Source organism: Lagenorhynchus albirostris, chromosome 13, assembly GCF_949774975.1.
Source record: "Lagenorhynchus albirostris chromosome 13, mLagAlb1.1, whole genome shotgun sequence".
Taxonomy (NCBI): Eukaryota; Metazoa; Chordata; class Mammalia; order Artiodactyla; family Delphinidae; genus Lagenorhynchus; species Lagenorhynchus albirostris.
The window spans coordinates 26,951,263-26,969,745 of record NC_083107.1 but is presented as its reverse complement, the minus strand read 5'-3'; the positions used below and the strand labels follow the sequence as shown (position 1 = coordinate 26,969,745).

General features: G+C 45.7%; 1 protein-coding gene across 2 annotated transcripts; it reads left to right on the top strand.

Moving 5' to 3' along the window:
• Positions 1 to 125: 125 nt before the first annotated feature.
• On the top strand, positions 126 to 16,833 carry CCT7 (chaperonin containing TCP1 subunit 7). 2 transcript variants are annotated; one of them, XM_060169133.1, is made up of 12 exons: positions 126 to 277; positions 5,147 to 5,300; positions 6,160 to 6,266; positions 7,647 to 7,772; positions 8,642 to 8,694; positions 9,046 to 9,217; positions 12,414 to 12,578; positions 13,402 to 13,590; positions 14,223 to 14,320; positions 14,716 to 14,848; positions 15,348 to 15,554; positions 16,470 to 16,833. In XM_060169133.1, exons 1-12 carry the CDS (start codon positions 272 to 274, stop codon positions 16,689 to 16,691), a joined length of 1,632 nt encoding a protein of 543 aa, XP_060025116.1. In that variant the 5' UTR covers positions 126 to 271; the 3' UTR covers positions 16,692 to 16,833. The 2 variants fall into 2 exon arrangements, with proteins under 2 accessions (XP_060025116.1, XP_060025117.1); XM_060169134.1 differs by lacking the exons at positions 126 to 277; positions 5,147 to 5,300; positions 6,160 to 6,266; positions 8,642 to 8,694 and having other exon boundaries at positions 7,711 to 7,772.
• The last annotated feature ends 1,650 nt before the right edge of the window (positions 16,834 to 18,483 follow it).

Below are 18,483 nucleotides of genomic sequence, written 5' to 3'. Positions count from 1 at the left end.
AGAATGGCACCATCGAAAACCAGCGACTGAGTGTTCCTTTACTACCGCTTCCCGTAAGACGGCTGGCGGAAGCCCAGTCTCTGGCCCTTCTAGCTACGCCGACTCTGTGATAGCGAACCATAGAGTGGCGGAAGCGGCCCATCCCCTTCCTCTCCCTTTGCAACGGCTTGGCGAAGCTTCTGGGGGTTTCTCTGGCGCGGAGGATTGTGGGGTTGCTGGGCGGCCCGGGCGCAGAGAAGAGGAGCAGCGGGCCACTGAATAGGCTTCCAAAATGATGGTGAGTGGTGTCTTGCGCATCTGGCTCCATCCGCTGCCATCTGGTCAGTAGCTGGCGCCGCCTGGCCGGGGCCGGTCCAGTAGGACCTCACCCCCCCCCCCACCGCCCCCGCCAGCCTACTGCCTCGGTCCTTCCCCCGAGCCCTGTCTGTGGGTGATCCCGGCCCGCCGCCGTCTGGTGGGCCCGGGCACGGAGCAGGGGCCCTCGATGAGGGTTGTGTGGGGCTCAAGAGGAGGCTCTGGTCGGCCTGGCTGGGGACTGCAAATCCCAGGGTGCTTCGGGGCCGCGAATCCGCATCGGCCACCCAGTTTTCTGAGCCCCCACAATCATGACCTGGGTTAAATGACTGCGGGTTGAGCGTGCATACGCGGTCGAGGCCAGCCTAGGAAGCTCTGGCTGCCCTGGAAAATGCGGATGTGAAGCGGGTGCTTCCTAGAACCTGCAGAGGCAGCATGGGGACCTTATGTTGGGCCGAGCCCAAGGTCTCAACTGTGGTCTCCCACTGCTCCCCGCCTGCTGCTGCGTAAATGGAAACAGACCTCTCCGCTCGTACTTTAATTAACTCACTCGTTCATTAAGCAAACGCATATTTATTACCTACTGAATGTACCAGGCTCTGCTGGTTGTCGGAGGTCCACCTCCTCAGCCAGGAGAATAGGTAGGGCAGATGGGGACACTGCATCAGAGGTGGGAAGACCCGGCCTCTGAGTCCGACCCTGTCTGCGCCTCCAGATGTGACATTAGGCGGCCTTTCTAGTTGGCCACCTAACTCTGGTTCTCGTTTTCTTCAGTTAGGGAGGTTGGTGAATCCTGGAGTGTCTCTGTAGCCCTCCTCCCCTCCCCGCTTCCACGTTGTCCGTTTTTCCATCTCAGCTGCAGATACCTTACGTGGGTCCCAAAGCACCTCGGTGGTGTCTCCTGAGTTGCTGTTGAACAGGGTCAGCTTTTAAGTGTTTGAAGCGAAACCCTAAGATACTGCTCCCTGTGCACTTGGCAGTTTACTCGTTCATTTTAGCCTCTCAATCCAACTCAGTTCTCTGTTCTTTTCCTGCTTCCTCAGCTTATCCCTGACCTAGTAGATGTCAAACTGACCCTTATGAGGTGTTCATTGTGGCCAAATGCCCTGTGAATCCCGCCTGTACCCAAGATAGAAGGAACCTGGCATTAATCTGTATTCCCTCTCCCTTTCATACCTCTAGTACTGCCTTTTTCAGTCCATCTTCAACGTTACTGTTCCTGAAGTCATCTTCATCTTGTGTGCAGAGGCAGCATAGTAGAGCAGTGGAGAGTAAGGGCTTTGGAGCTACACTGAATGCCTAGGTTCGTAACTAGCTCTGCCACTTACTAGGTGTGTGACTTTGAGCATGGTATTACATTTCTGGCCCTCAGTCTGTTAAAGGGGATTAAATGAATGAATACATATGAAGTGCCCATCAGGTAGTAACACTCAGCATGTTAGCTAGTCTGCTAGGTGGTTGCTTGCCTTTTCGTCCCTGTAATCCACCTTCCTGCCAAGGCTACCATAAGAGTTTTGGTTGGCCTTTAAAGGACTGGGGATCAGAACCAAGATTCTTCTGACTGGTGATAAAACCCTTCACCAAGAGGCTCCAGACCACCACCTTGGGTTTTTCCTGAACTGACAACTTTTCTGTTTCTTTGCTGTATTGACCAATTATAGTTGTCCTTTTGGTGTGTGAAACTTCAGTCACCAAGAATTCTCCTTGCTGTTATTGAATTGGTACTTGATATTCTGGAAGCTTTCTGGGATTGAGAGGTAAAACGGTTCCCCAGAAAGCTCAGTCTTTGGTACAGCCGTACAGAATGTATGCTTGCCTTTGTGGTGTTGAGCACTACATGACTTAGCATATGAACACCTGTTGTTTTATAGAGCGTCAAGCTTAATAATGCTTAATACAAGTTTTTAAGGAGGATGAAGAAGAAGACTATTTAGCTGAAATTACCAAGGCTTCCATGGTACCCTTGGCAGATTACTGGATTCTGCTGTTGTTTCTTTACTTGAGTAAAAATGCGGTTGGAAAGTAACTTAGGGACAGAAGCTGGGCTTTCCATAGCAGTGCTTGCCCCCGGGAAACTGACAGAAGAGGACCCATCCTGATTGACCTGGCTTGGCTCAATCCAGCCCTGCCACCTTTCCCTCCTTAAATGATCTCTGTACCCAGCCTGCCATTTATGTAGGGCCTTTAAAGCGTAGGGAACTTGGGGACAACGTGGTGAGCTGCTTCCAAGCCCTCCTTGCTTTGTACTTAAGAATTTTCAGTGAATTTAGTATCACCGTGATGCCGATGCTTTTCCAAAAATAACTGACTGCCACCTTATTTCATGGCTTGTATAAAGCATTTTCAAGTGTAGTTGACCCTTGAAGAACTCGGGGGTTAGGAGGTCTGACTCCACTCAGTTGAAAATTTGCATATGATTTAGTCAGCCCTCCATATCCGGGGTTCCTCTGTATCCGAGGATTCAACCAACCTCAGACAGTGTAATACTGTAGTATTTACTATTGAAAAAACATCCAGGTATAAATGGATCCACACAGTTCAAACCCATGCTCTTCAAGGGTCAGTTGATATGTAACAGTTGAATTTTCAGCACCAAAAGCTTCTGTATATTGTTTCGTATGTGACCAAATCTAGGCATTCTACACATTGAGATTAGTGTACTCCTTACCTTTGAGAAGCTTGTACTTTAAGATGGATGGCAATATAAACATTGTGCTCAAGAAGGAGCAGGGAGTGTTGGGATCCCCTGTTCCCAATGCTCATGTTAACGGCTGTTGAGAAAATTTGGAAGAATGGAGACTCTGAGGAATTGCTGGCCTAGTGGTAAGCAGGTGGTTTTGGTAGAACGGGGCAGTGTGGCTCTTGTTGGTGGGGGTACAATTTGGAGGTAGAGGGAGAAAAAGTTTATAAAAACATTGGATAAGTTAGCCTTGGAGAGGTGAAAGAATCTGTCAAAGGAAATAGGAAGGGATTAAGACTCAAGTTGGTTTTTGATTTAAAACGTAGGGCTTCATCCGGGGCAGGGTTGGACCAGAGGTGACTTGAGGTTGCCCTGAGGAATGATTTAGCAGGACTGGGAGAAGGTGGGGCCTTTTGGGGGACACAGCTTTCCTTGTGAGGAACCCGAAGGAAAGCTGAGAGTATAGAGAAGCCATTTCTTGCCACCAAACCTGGGATTCTACCATGAAAAGGAAGGAATTTTCCTTCCAGTATTCTTTTAAAAAAAAAAAAAATAATGTGTGATATGTTTGTTAGAAAAAGTTGAAACAAAACAAAATATCCAAGTGTCAAAACTTTCTTTACTTACCACTCTTACTCATTAGAGTTTGTTGTACATTTTTCCAGCCTGTTTTTATGCATTTACACATTATATCTTGCCTCTTCTTACCCATTTTCTATAGTTGTTTTTTGTTTTTTTCCCAGTGTAAATTAGACTATGCCATTCCTCTGCTAAAAGCCTTTCCAGGGCTTCCCTTCTTTGTAGGACTAAAATCTAAACTCCTTACGATAGTCTGTAAGTGAGTAGTGACCTGGTTCCTGCCTGCTTCTTCAGCCTCATTCCAGTCTTCCACTTACTCACTACCCTCCAGCTACACTGGCCAAAGGAGTCGAATTTTTAAAGAAACTGCTCAGTTAATGTGGAGTCAGCCTCATGGGTTGCTCGACTTTGTAGTGTGTGAATTCCTGGCTCCTTTTTGTTGGGCTGAAACAGCCCTGTGCTTTCCTATGCCTTCCCTGCTCAGACACCTGAAGTACCCCCTAGGGGTGGACATGGGCAGTGATTTTCAAACTTTATATTGTAACCCACAGGAAAAAATAAATTTCAAAGCATAGTGTAATAGCACTTGCATAACTAACATAACAAAAATGTTGCAACAGTATTTATCCTTAATTTGTTTTATACACATAAAATCAGTCACAAATGCAGGGAAGACTGGGCCTGGTTCATGAGCTCATCTCTGAAGGCACAGGCTTGGATGCAGAGAGAAAGCAGTCTTGTGTGCTAAGCTAAGGAATTACTGTCTGCTAATGGTCACTGGAGCAAAGGTACCTAAGCAGGCGCTTTAAAATAAGCAGATATCCCTGTCTTCCCAGAGTTTCTAAAGCAGTTCCACAGATAAAGCCTCTACGAGAACAGTGACTGTTCTGGAAACCAATGCAAAATAGAGAAAAACTTGTTTAGGGTATCTGGTTGGAGATTAGTCACAAGGAGGCTTTATGGACCCAGCATGAGAGAGGGAAACATTGCTGTACAAATTAGATTTGTTGTCATTTTGTGAGGCGGACAAAGGTGCCATTTGTTTCTCTGCCTAGCCATTTCCCTACACTCCAGCTAAACATCATTGGTAAAGCTGTCTGCCTGGGCATCTCCAGGACAACATCTGAAGCTGTTAGCACCTCATGTTTTGCATCAGTGCCCCATCTACTTCTCTACGATTAAGCTCTAATGCAGATAAATGAATGCTTGCTGGAGGGTGAACACTGAGCATGGCCTGCTTCCTCCTGTGATGTGGCCTAATTCCTTAAAACAGGGAATAAGGTCAGAAGTTGAAAGGGCTATGCTCATGCAGTTGGGCACTGGAGAACACATTATTTGATTTGTTCTTTTTGACTAAATCAGTGCTTCTCAAACCATTTTCTGGCACACCTGCAAGTATGCTATCTCTGGAGGTAGAGGCAGTTTAAGGAATTGATATAGTGGATGGACAGTGGAGGAATGTGGTTTAAAAGGGCCTCCAGATATATTTCTGTTATTGGGGAGATGAGAGCATTTTTCCTCTCCCTCCTTAAGTCTTATGTAATGAATGATTATTTTTTTAAAAAAAACATTCAATTGCTCTTTCTTCTCTAGCCCACACCAGTTATCCTGTTGAAAGAGGGGACTGATAGCTCCCAAGGCATCCCCCAGCTTGTAAGTAACATCAGTGCCTGCCAGGTGATTGCTGAGGCTGTAAGAACTACCCTGGGCCCCCGTGGTATGGACAAGCTCATTGTGGATGGCCGAGGTAAGTCTGCAGAGTTCCTCAGGCCAGTTGCAGAAGAGGAGGCTCCCCCAGAGTGTTTGGGGCTAGCAGAGGTTGGCATTAGAAATCTCACTGCCTTTTTTTTTTTTTGCGGTACGCGGGCCTCTCACTGCTGTGGCCTCTCCCGTTGCGGAGCACAGGCTCCGGACGCGCAGGCTCAGCGGCCATGGCTCACGGGCCCAGCCGCTCCGCGGCATGTGGGATCTTCCTGGACCGGGGCACGAACCCATGTCCCCTGCATCGGCAGGAGGACTCCCAACCACTGCGCCACCAGGGAAGCCCAGAAATCTCACTGCTTTTAAGACCTATGAAGGATTGCTCACTGTGAAGCAGTTTCTTTTCAGACATTGTCCTGAATCCTGAGCCCCCTGGGAATATATGAGAGAAGCCTGGCTCAGGAGCCTGTTGCCTTGTAGAGAGATTTAGCCTAGAAACACTATGGAATCTTCCAGAGTTGCCTGTGGTTACTCCCATTGGATCATGTTGCCAAGACAAATTCCCCCTTACGTTTTAGTGTATTAATTTACAAGTGAAATACTAGGGTATCAACTGTTAAGAATATCTAAATGATTATTCATTCTTATTTTTTAAAATGTTTTCTACATCCAGTAGAGGTGTGCTCTTTGCTCTTCAAGGAAAATCAGGAGTTCATGGTCTTTGGAATGTGTGATTTTAGGTGGCCCTTTTTGCACAGAGCTAACTCTGTAAAAAGATCAGTTCATTCCCACCATGAGCCCCTCTGTCCCATCCCAATAATGTGTATATGGGCTCCAAGTCCAACTAGAAGACAGAATTTAAGAAAAGGTCTTTACATTTTTACTTTGTGTTTGTTCCTTTTAAGGCAAAGCAACAATTTCTAATGATGGGGCCACAATTCTGAAACTCCTTGATGTTGTCCATCCTGCAGCAAAGACTTTAGTGGACATTGCCAAATCCCAAGATGCTGAGGTAGGAAAATCAAGCCTATGTGTTTCAGTGAAACACATGCCTGCTTGCTCCTTTGCTCTCCTTTCTTTAAAAATTTTGATTTTATGTCTAAAATTATAATTTCACAAGTAATTGCTTGCGAAAATATTTAGGTGGAATTAATAGTCTTTTAAAATTCCTGCTGATCCACTGTGTGTGGCTGAGATCTTAAGATCAGGCCTGTGTGCTGTCATTCATTTGAATTGCTCGGTAAATAATTTAACCTCTAATCTGTTGGTTGCCTTATAAGATGGGGCTGGAAACTGTTTCCAGTTTACCTTTCTTTTTAAAAGAAAATATTTTTATGGTGGTAAAATATACATCGCCTAGAACTTACCATCTTAACGTGTGCAAATCAGTGACATTAACTCGTCTGCCTTTTTCAAAACCATTTCTGACACTGTAGTCTTGATAATAAATGTTGAGAGAGGCAAGTTTGCATTTCAGAGTATTACAGATATGTCCTGAAGTTATATCAAAAGGTCTGTTAGGACCCAGTAGCCTGTAAAACAGTATGGGTTATATAAAATTAAAGTGAGAAGAGTATAGATTTGATTGGTTAATATTTTCAACAAAGGAATACCTTTCTGTTCAGGAATTTGGTGGCTTAAACCCTTCGCCACAGTAACCATTTTTTCTCCCTGAAGTCCCTTATATTATACAGTGGACATAAGTGAATAAAAAATAAGTATCTTCTAAATCAGAGGTTAGCTAGTTTTTTTCAAAAGCTCTTATTCTTAAAAGAGAGAGAGAGAGAGAGAGAAAGCTCTTATTCTTTTCCTCCTTCATTAAAAATAAGGTTTAGATCCTATCATAGAAAATAGCTATGTAAGAAAGATTAGCAGACTAGTGATCTGCTAATTCCAAATAGTGTTTAAAATAAAAAGGACCTTAGCTGGTCCTTAGAGGTTTGTTTTGTAAACTCCTGTAGTATTTTGTGCTCCTTAAAGAATATTTATCTCATACCTCTTGCTACTATGGTTATTTGTGACATGTGAGCATTGTATTATAAGCATCTCTGGAACTGTCTTACTCATCATAGTATCTTGTCCGTAATAAATAAGTTCTTGGCTAATATACATATATGATTTCATATTCTGGGGAAATTTGTCCAAATCAGCTCTCTTTGGAGAATGGCCTGGCTGGGGAATTAATTTTGTGGCCCAGGACCATTTGATGGGATGAGTACCTATCCACCAACACCTTTCTTCTACTTGTTGCAAAAAGCTGTGCTTCCCAGAAAAGGCTTAATATCCATTTAAACAGTCCCCAGTTTAAATGGGTAGATTGCTTAAAAAGTGGAGTTTTGGAGCTTTATCCCTGAACGTGAGAAAACGTGAATTTACTGTCATCCTCTTCCAGGTCGGTGATGGCACCACCTCAGTGACCCTGCTGGCTGCAGAGTTTCTGAAGCAGGTGAAACCCTATGTGGAGGAAGGTTTGCACCCACAGATCATCATCCGAGCTTTCCGCACTGCCACTCAGTTGGTATGGGAGTGCTGGTGAACTTGGGCGCTTTGGGCACCTTTGTATTTCTCTTAGGATACTATCTTTATTGGGGTGTGGAGGGACTGGGAACAAGGTTCCTTGGACATTTTCTGAATTCTGCTGCCTAGGAATCTCAGTTCTACCATTCAGTAGCTTTTGACTAGGTATATTACTTAATCTCTTTAAGCCTCAGGTTTCCTGATAGACTATGATAATAAGCTCTTGGTGAGAGCTGTTTTTGTTTTTATCAAGTACTTCATGGCACATCTTGAGACCTTGCTTTTATTGACCTTTGACTTTCATTCTGTAACCTGGGGTAAGTCAGTTCCTCTATGCCTTACTTTGTCTCGTTACTATCTCTGTTTTGGGGTGGTGGCATTAAAACGAAATCATACATGAGAAGTAAGTATGAACGGATATCTTTTGAAAAAGATGGCTTTGAAAAGATACCATGTTTAACATACAAATATGTGTATCGTATATAACATACCTAATTAATATATAAAGTGCTAAAAGTTGTCACAGGTGCTGTTTGTAAGCCAGAAAATTTGGCCTAATTTAGTGTTGTAGTGTGTTTCCATTCATTTGTTTTAGTGTGTTACCTGCAGATCCAGAGCTGAATCCTGATGTACCCTGATGATTCTTCAGAACTATACCTACTCTACATTTCTAACTTTGGGCATTTTCTAAACTATAGAGATTTATATTTTTCTGGGCAGCTACAAGACTTAGAAATGTTGTTTCAGCTGTGGAGTAGAAATGCTTGAGATTTGGGAGCAGACAGATTAGGGACTAGCAGGAGCGATTGGGACGCACTTCTCCAGTTTGTCTTGAGCATGAGAGACTCACCCAGCTTGTGTTCTTCGCAGGCGGTTAACAAGATCAAAGAGATTGCCGTCACTGTGAAGAAGGAAGATAAAGTGTAAGTTTGCAGTGAACTTTGTCAGACCGTTGACTTCCGTGGCCAAATTGAATGGAGAAGCAAGTGGAATCCCTGCATGGCCTGGGGCTGTTTGGCTCTTGCTAGACCTCTGGCTGTGCCCCAGCCCATGCATTACAAAAGAGGCTGTAGGTTGTAGTTTAAAAGCTATCACTCATAAGGTCTTTGACTGCAAGTCACCAGCTGTCACTGATAATCTGCCCTAAAGATACAGAAGATGAAATTGTTGAGGGCTGAGTTTAGAGACTAGAACAGAAACTATCTCCACATTGCAGTAGAGTCAGGTAAGAGGGGCTTTCAAGGCCTGATGCAGGTCCCACCCTTGTGTCCCAGGGAGCAGAGGAAGCTGCTAGAGAAATGTGCCGTGACTGCTCTGAGCTCCAAGCTGATCTCCCAGCAGAAAGCCTTCTTCGCTAAGATGGTGGTGGATGCGGTGATGATGCTCGATGACTTGCTGCAGCTTAAAATGATTGGAATCAAGAAGGTTCAGGGTGGAGCCCTAGAGGTGAGCCTGCTGTGGCCTCCCTAGGAGGCTCTTGCTTTCACATTGACCCTTCAGACAGCTTGGTGTAGGAGAGCACACGGTACAGGAACAGAGAGAATGCATGTTGGGCTGGAAGGCAGACTGGAGCTGTTCCCCATACTGCTGCTACAGGCTTCTCCTGTAGGTGCATTTTGTAACCTCTGCAGACCTATATTTACTTGTCAGCAGAATGGAAGATTGAACTGGCTGATTTTAAGAATCTCATTGTTAATGTGGGAGGGGGATAGGGCTAGCTCTGATAAATTATCTAAAACCCTCAATAAATATATGAGAAGTACATTTCAGTCCATTCTTCTCCAAGTGATATGGCCAACCTGTCCCTTCTTTTATTCATTAATTTTGAATAGATAATACATAATTCAAACTGGTTAGAATTCCTAAAGGAAAAAACAAATGTCCCCTACACCACTCCTGCCCCAGATACAGCCACCAGTTAACTGTGTGTGTGTGTGTGTGTGTCCCCGTGTCCCTGTCCATGTCCCTCTTCTTCCAGAAGTACTCTGCATCTCTAAGTACAAATGTAAATATTGTTTTCTTAAACAACTGCTCACTTGTAATACATAGTGTTCTGCAACTTGCTTTTGTCTACTTAACAACATATTTTTTCACTTATTTAAATTTAAATAGAGACATGTTGGCTAGTGGCCACTATATTGCACAGCATAACTATAACTTTTTTCTTTTTTAACACAGAAGTATCTTTCTGGAAACCTTCTTTAATGTTGGTGTCTCCATGTTGGACCTTTCTAGTCTTTGGCCTGCTCTACTTCTTACTTTACTCTTCCTTGGTGACCTCAGCCTGAGGTGATTTGGACAGGACAAGACCTGCTTGAAATATTATATCCTGGCCCTTTACTTTTTGTTCTTTGAAGTCTTTGGAGGGACTTCTACCCCTCCAAATTGCATTTCATTCTGTCCACCTCCCTCTTCCTCCTGTCATGGCACATGTCAGTGGGATGAGGTTCTCTTTATATAATAAAGCTGTGAGGAATCTGGAGGTCATCTGAGCCATTCCCCATCTTCAGCCCCTACTACCACTCATGTTTCCGCCCATTCTTTGCATCATGGCTTGCCGACTTTGTCTTTACACAGTGCTTTGATAGCAATATTCCATTTTCTCCTGGGCCTTCCTACTCCCGTAAACCCTTGAGATTAGACTGGCATTCACTAAACTAGGGGTCAGAACTAATCTTATCTGGTGAGAAAGCCAGGGGCTCCAAGCCACACGTATGTTCTTCAGACTGTCCCACATCTCTTAAATGCATGTAAAACCCTTAACACAATACTTGACACACAATTCAGTAAATGGTGGTAGTAATTATTTACTTGTTCTCAGGATTAACTGAAAACTTCCTGATATATATCTTCAGCCTTTACCTCTCTCTTGAGCTTCACACTCCTGGATCTCACTGCTGCTGAACTCATTATCTCATCCTCCAAACCTGTAATATTTTCTGTATTCCTTGACATAGCTGCTATCACCACCATTATTCAGTCACTCAACCCAGAAGTCTAGGGTCATCCTTAAAAATATTTCCAATTCCCCCCAACCTGTTGATCACTGTTGTTTCATTTTACCTACCAATCTGTTGTTTCCTAAGTCTGTCTCTTTTACTAGACCATTGTCCTGGTAGTGGTCACTCTTCCTCCAGTCTTGCATCCCCTAAGTCCATTCTATTTTTTGTTGCAGCGTGAAGTTCCCCAGTTTACACTCTGTGTGTAAAGCATTTTGGGGTTCCACATTGTGTACAGGATAAGAGTCAGGCCTTAGCAGAGCCTTTAAGATTCTCCTAAACTGGTCCCTGTCCTCTTATTTTGTATTCCAGCAACTGCAGGTAGCTTTTCATCCCGATTGCACCACACTGCCTCTGTCTTTTGGGAACATCTCTTTCTTTTTTCTGTTTGACTAATTTCTGCTTATCCATCTTGATTCAGCTCAGGCATCACCCCCTTCAGGAGGCTGTGGATTTGAATGATGTAGCAATCTGTTTCACCGATAGGCTACAGTATTATAGACTAGTATTGTAGATTAGCACTAGCAGAGAACATATAGGTCGTTGAACTGAATACACTATTTAAAAAAATTTATTTTTTTGACGTATAGTTGATTTACAGTGTTGTGTTAATTTCTGCTGTACAACAAAGTGATTCAGTTATACATATATATGTATATATACTTTTTCATACTCTTTTCTGTTATGGTTTACCACAGGATACTGGATATAGTTTCCTGTGCTATATAGTAGGACCTTGTTGTTTATCCATTCTATATATAATAGTTTGCATCTGCTAATCCCAAATTCCCAATCCATCCTCCCCCTTGGCAGCCACAAGTCTGTTTTCCATGTTTGTGAGTGTTTCTGTTTCATAGATGAGTTCATTTGTGTCATATTTTAGATTCCACATGTAAGTGATATCATATGGTATTTGTCTTTCTCTTTCTGACTTACTTCACTTACTGAATACACCCTTCTTTACAGAGTGGGAAATGACTAGGTTTTTTAGTAAGAAAGAGATCTGAGATTTGAACCTGTCTTCTGATACTGCTGAAGCCACTCCCAAGTGCAACATGCTTTCTATTATGCCCTGCTATTAAATCCACCCCACAGCAAGCTCTGTTATGGAACAAGTGGTAGTAGTTCATATTTTGAGGGATCAAGATGGGAATAGCCACAATGATAGCTTGGGAACTGCAGGAAATTTCTGACCCTTAGGACCTTTTGTTTTCATCTCCTGGAAGGAGGAAGCACCTAGGCTACAGCACACAGGTATGTGTGTGCTCGCGTGCAGTACAGGTAGGGAGGGGTATGTGTACGTATGTGTAGAAGACTGGGAGGTGGGGAGTTGGGATCAAAGTTCATCCCTTGGCACCCGCTTTGGAAGTCAGTCTCAGAGAACAGCCCAAACAGGCCTTTACCATGCTTAGTCTCTGCAAGCAAACTGGTTTTCCTTATACTGAAGACACAACCAAAATATGCTCTGTATTTTTCCTAGCTTTTAGGATGATGGAAAAACTTTGTTACAACAGTGAAATAAAAACATGGTTAACTCTTTCAGGTTCACAGAAATGGACACGCATTATTAGTCCAGCACACCACTAACTTGATTTCATTTCATGCCAGTACTGAACTGTTGAACTGTTTGTTTTTTTAAACAGGAGTCCCAGCTTGTAGCTGGTGTTGCATTCAAGAAGACTTTCTCTTATGCTGGGTTTGAAATGCAACCCAAAAAGTACCATAATCCAATGATTGCCCTTTTAAATGTTGAGCTCGAGCTGAAAGCTGAGAAGGATAATGCGGAAATCAGAGTCCACACAGTTGAGGTAGGCCCTACCAGCTGGCAGTGGCATGGAAATGGGCAACATTCTGGGCCATAGCCTTGGGCCTTTGTGGCCATCTTGGGCATAGCTTTGTTTCTCAGGTACCTTATGGGCTCCTTTCTCCTCCTATCCCCCTAAATATTAATGTCTAAATACTGGGTCCACTTCTTTTCTCACTCTATGCTCTCTCTCAGTGACCTGGACCTGAGGAGGTTTGGATAGGGCAAACATGCTGAAATACTATCCTCTGGCCCCAGGGAAGGGGCTTGCAGGGGCCTCTCAGCTATATAGTGAGCCCAGTATTTTGATTCCTCTTATTTGGGCAGATGTGAACTCTGCCCTTTCTATACTGGGTTCCGTGTTGCAGGGACAGGTGTGCTCCCAACATTGATATCACCAAGGCTGTCTCTGGAGGTAGCAGTGTCACCCAGCTGTAAGCAAGTATTCTTGGAAAATGTATCCCCAACACAGAATGGCCTTTGGGGGAAAGGGTCTTGTCATTGGTAACTCCATGGGTGCAGTGCCTCAGAGGAGCTAGAACTTAGCCGGGCTAAAGTAGGTCTCGCACCGTAGCAAGTGCTAGCTCTGGAGTAGCTCCTAGTCCTGGGGTTACTTTCTGCCTTTGTGTTTGAAAGTTTTAGGTGACTCTTAAGTTACCTTATAGGGTCCTTGTATATTTGGACTGAGAGGAGGCTCTTCTGTTTATCCCTGTTAATTCCCAAGCAAATCAGTATATTTTAGTTGGCAGGGGTGTGTTATATTTTAACATACCACGTAGGCTAACCTCCACTCCAAAGCATCCTCATCCTTTTCTGGGTCTCTTCAGGATTATCAGGCAATTGTTGATGCTGAATGGAACATTCTTTATGACAAGTTAGAGAGGATCCATCACTCCGGAGCCAAAGTCGTCTTGTCCAAACTCCCCATTGGGGACGTGGCCACCCAATACTTTGCTGACAGGGACATGTTCTGTGCTGGCCGAGTGCCGGAGGAGGACCTGAAGAGGACAATGATGGTAACCAAACTTTCACAGGCTGCTTCTTGGTCTTTGTGGCCCCAGGGGGGTTTTCACTTACCCCTGGTGTACTGGAGTGGTTGGTATGTGAATCTAGACCTGTCTTCTTAACTCTTTTTGCCATGAAACACTCCAGTTCCAGTGTGTATATGCTCGGTATACAAGAGTTAATCTAACCAAACAAGTCAGGGAAGCTGATTTGTAAGGAAACCTAGCAGTAGGGCTATGATTAGCTGGCTAAACTCCAGGCTGGATGCTTCCGGCCAGGTTTCCTCCCTTTCTTCTTGAGCATCTCACCAAAAATACTTCAGGTCTAAAGCACTGACCCTGACTTCAGTCGCTGGGCCCAAAGCACCCTAGTTTAGGGGAGGGGGTATTGGGTGAAACAAAGGGTCACCATCTCCTTTTAACCAGGCTTGTTTGCCCCTCGTGTGTCTTAGTTCTGTTTTGTTTTCTCCTCTTCCAGAGGGAGCCTGGAGGTCAAGGGTGAGAGTGGGTCATCCAGTGAGGAGAGCTCCGGGGCACCATGGCAGTCTAACATGGGAATTGGCTTTAAGACTAAGTGGCAGGAAGCTCACTTCTGGCCTCGTGTGAGCCTTCACTGCTAGATGATGTTGTCTTGTGTTCCTCAGGCTTGCGGAGGCTCCATCCAGACCAGTGTGAACGCTCTGTCATCAGATGTTCTGGGCCGCTGCCAGGTCTTTGAAGAGACCCAGATTGGAGGCGAGAGGTGAGCAGTAGTCCTGGGCTCCCTGTTTGCTTAGCTCACGAGACTTGCCTGATGGCCTTCTGCCATCTTTGGGGTGTGGTGTATATGTAGCACATGCTATTCTCTTCTGAGGTCTTCTATCTCATGGGGCATAAAGAGCTCAGATATATAGAGTGTTTGGGGAGGGAAGAAGATCAAGTTGGGTCTAAAGTCTGATTCCACATCTTTTATGCCCCTGTGGTACAACCAAGCCCCTGTGGTACCTTCCCAAGAACATGTCTTTAAGAGTGGGCTTGGAGAACCTTAGTGAGGAACAGAAGAGCAGCTGCTGAGTGTTGGGAGGACTTGGTAAGGTTAGAACACAGCAGGTTGGCAGCAGAAAGGAGTTCACAAGTATGATTTGACCCTGGGTGTAGGTACAATTTCTTCAAAGGCTGCCCCAAGGCCAAGACTTGTACTATCATTCTCCGTGGTGGCGCTGAGCAGTTTATGGAGGAGACAGAGCGGTCCCTGCACGACGCCATCATGATTGTCAGAAGGGCCATCAAGGTACTAGGCTGGGAGCTTCCAGCCTGCACAGCTCACTCTGCCTCTTGAGCTGATGAGACCCTGGATTTGTGTGGTGATTCCTTCCCTGTGTAACTTGTGTCCTTCCATGTGGGGCATGTGGGCCCTGATTCGTCTCACAGATGATAAAGAAACAGCCTCAGTCTCTCAAAATAAGTCATGCTGCCTTAAAAGCTAAGACTTGTTCTTGTGAGCAGCTGTGGAGCTGATAGAGTCAGCCATCCCAGGGATTGCGCCAGTGCCCTCAAGCTACAGGTGACCTTGAAGGTGGTCAGAAACCCTAAGGTTCACCAGATTGAAGTTGGGATGTGCTAGACAAGGTCCATGTCTGGGCTTCCTGGGGCTTGGGCTGAGGGAGGGAATGTGGAACCAGCCCTCTTTCTGGGCCAGAGGGCCTATTGACTGAACGGCCTAATTTGGCCAGGGCTGGAGCTTAGACCTGGGGACCCCTTGCATTTAGTGGTGGGTCTGGTCTCTGCAGAATGATTCAGTGGTGGCTGGTGGCGGCGCCATTGAGATGGAGCTCTCCAAGTACCTGCGAGATTACTCAAGGACCATTCCAGGAAAACAGCAGCTATTGATTGGGGCCTATGCCAAGGCATTGGAAATTATCCCACGCCAGCTGTGTGACAACGCTGGCTTTGATGCCACAAACATCCTCAACAAGCTGCGGGCTCGGCACGCCCAGGTGGGTTATTCCTCTCCTCCGGGTCCAGGGACTGGGTGGACGGGGCTAGATTCTGAGTGTGTGTTGTGCTTACTCAAGCTCTGTGTGGTCAGCCCAGGTGATAGTGCTGGAACCAAACCCAGTACCAACTGCCTGCCTCCTCTGAGGTCAGAAGGAAAGACCAGTGCTGGGACTGGTGGTTCCAGGGTTTGTTCAGTGCTTCTTCCAAGAGTCTGCTCACTCCTCACGGTGCCGTGAGAGGAACCAAAGGAACCCTGTGGCCTTCTGCCTGGAAGCACATACCATGTGTACTGGGTTCCTTGGTGGTGAAGCACTCCAGGGCCCTGCTGACAGCAGTCCAGCCATGGCTCTACCACTTCCAAGTTGTGACCTCTCTGAGAATTTAATTTGTTCATCTGCTGTTTAGCAAATACTCATTTAGAGATGTTTCTTAAATGCTGTCTGTTAAATGCTCAGTGCGGTGACAGCAGCATTAAGTGAGTGACTTAGTTTCTGACTTGTGTTAGAACTTTAAGTAAGTCACTCTCTGCGTCTGTTTCCTTGTCTGTAAAATCGGGACTAATGGAAGCAGTGAGATGATGAAATGAGATAAGGGATTGGAAAGTGTTCCTCTTGAAAAGCCTGGTTTGACATACACAGTCCTCAGGTGACCTGAGGATGGGGCCTCCCTAAAAGCCAGCAGCTTGCCTGGGAGAGGGCCCGGAGGTCTTCTGTGGTCAGCACTTCTCAGATTGGGGGTGGGGGAGGGGTGGGAAGAGGCTTCCAGGCTCCTGTTGTAATGCCACCTTCCTCAGGGAGATGCCAGCGGGTTCAGAGAACCTGAAGATTCCTAACAATCCGAGTCGTTCAGAGGGTGCGCAAGAAGAAATTTGAGAGCAGTTCCGTATCACTTTCCCTCTTTTTCTGCTCTTTCAGGGGGGCATGTGGTATGGCGTGGACATCAACAATGAGGACATTGCTGACAACTTTGAGGCCTTCGTGTGGGAGCCAGCTATGGTGCGGATCAATGCCCTGACTGCAGCCTCTGAGGCTGCGTGCCTTATTGTGTCCGTAGATGAAACCATCAAGAACCCTCGCTCCACAGTGGATGTTCCCCCAGCTGCTGGCCGGGGCCGAGGTCGTGGCCACCCCCATTGAGAGGCACCCCAGCTCTCACTGCAGGCTGCCTGCAGGCTGTGCTCACTCTGTCTTGGTGAAATGGTATCACAAGGAAGGGGTAGTATTTGGCGCACTCTGTTCTCACTGGAGGTTATTTAAATAAAACTTAAGAGACTTAGAATTCATTTTGCAGATTATTCGGGCGCAGGAGTTATACTCATACATGTCTGGACTGCAGCTCACAATTGTAGCTTTATATGTACTCACCCAACAGGTAGAAAAGAGAAAATCATCTTCCCTCTTGGGCTGAGTCCTTCACAGCCTCTAGTCATTGTTGGGCAGAGTGTAGGTCCACTCTGCCAGGGGAGGAGCTCCACCTGAGTAGCCCCTGTCTGGAAGTTTAGCTTTGGTTGTTTTCTCAGTCTTAGCAGTGGCTGGGAGGTGTGGAGTTGCTTCCTCTTCTTCTGACATCACCTTACTTAGCCCTGGCCTCGCCTGGCTCTGCTGCCAGGGTTTCTCTGGATTTGAGTTAAATGCATTACATTACCTTGTCTACCCCCTTCTACTTCCGTATTCTTTTGGCTCAGTCTTTTCATCCCTCTTTTTCAAGATCTTGAGGTTGAGGGCTTTCGGAGGAATGTTTCAGAGAGGACAGATCCTTTCTAAACTCTTGTGACTTCTTAGAAGTAAGTCCATTGAGGAGGAGGCTGAAGGAGCCACCCGGTCTTCTCAGTTCAGCCACCAGTGGTCCTTTCTGCTTTCTTCTGACCAGAGGAAGTTTACAACAGCCAGCACAGATAAAATCAGCAGTCTAACTGCCTCCTTGTTTATTGCTAGTTCTGAGAGTTGGCCTGCAGCTACCTGTAATTAATAGGAAGCTTCTGCTCCCTAAATCTGGGAAGTGATTTTTTAAAAAATCTCTTGAGTTCCAGCCAAGCCAGATGAACTCAAAAGCAGAATGGGGGTGGTGGCAGGTCCAGACTTCGGAGTTTGGCATCCCTTCTAACTTGATGGTCTGTAAGTAAATTTTTTTCAGCTCTTCTACCTGTATAACGGTAATAGCTGACTCAGAGTTGTGGGGATAAGTTCTCCTCTACTTGTTTGATGCTAGAGCCACACACAGTTTAAGCCTAAACACCTGTTCTTTTTTCTGATTTTAAATGTTTCAAGACCTGAGTAATTAAATCAGTGGGGCAGCCCCATTTTGTAAAATGGGAAAGTTGAGCCAGACCATGATGGGGAACTGGTCTCCATCAGGCCAAAGTCGGATTGGCTGGCCAGAGCATCCTAAGGTTACCAAGCCAGTGAGGGGATGGGCAAGTGTGTGCTGTTCCTGCTATATTTGTGCTGGGGTTGCCCTTAAAAATGGCTTCTCCTGGCTGAGAGCCAGAAGGGACACCCTGAGGCTCTTTATCTGCCTGCACACACTGAAAGCTATGGCACGGTCAGTAACCTGCATGGCCTTCCTCCAGCAATGATGTCTACTGTCCTGATACAGGTCTTCCTAATGCTTCAGTTCACCTCACTGATGCCATTCAGATCATCCACCTCCTTCCTACCTCAGTGCATTTCAGCTGAAGGAATGTTTGGTGACAGACTGGGAAATGTGGCCACCTACCATTTACTTCCCTGAAGCAGATACGATTCCAGTTTCACCATCTTTTATTGGATACAGAGCCACAAATTCTGATGCCCATCTGAGTCCTTTTAAATACATACGCTCGGGTACACTCAGCAAAGGGCATCTACGGATGATGTGGGGCAAAGTGCTGGGATGGTGATGCCTGGGTGGGTGAGGCAGAAAAGTGGGGCCAGGGAAGGCCCCCTGGGG

Coding starts and splice junctions, on each gene's coding strand:
- CCT7 (XM_060169133.1), top strand. Junction 12,579..13,401: donor TCAGAGTCCACACAGTTGAG/GTAGGCCCTACC, acceptor GGGTCTCTTCAG/GATTATCAGGCAATTGTTGA. Junction 13,591..14,222: donor ACCTGAAGAGGACAATGATG/GTAACCAAACTT, acceptor TGTGTTCCTCAG/GCTTGCGGAGGCTCCATCCA.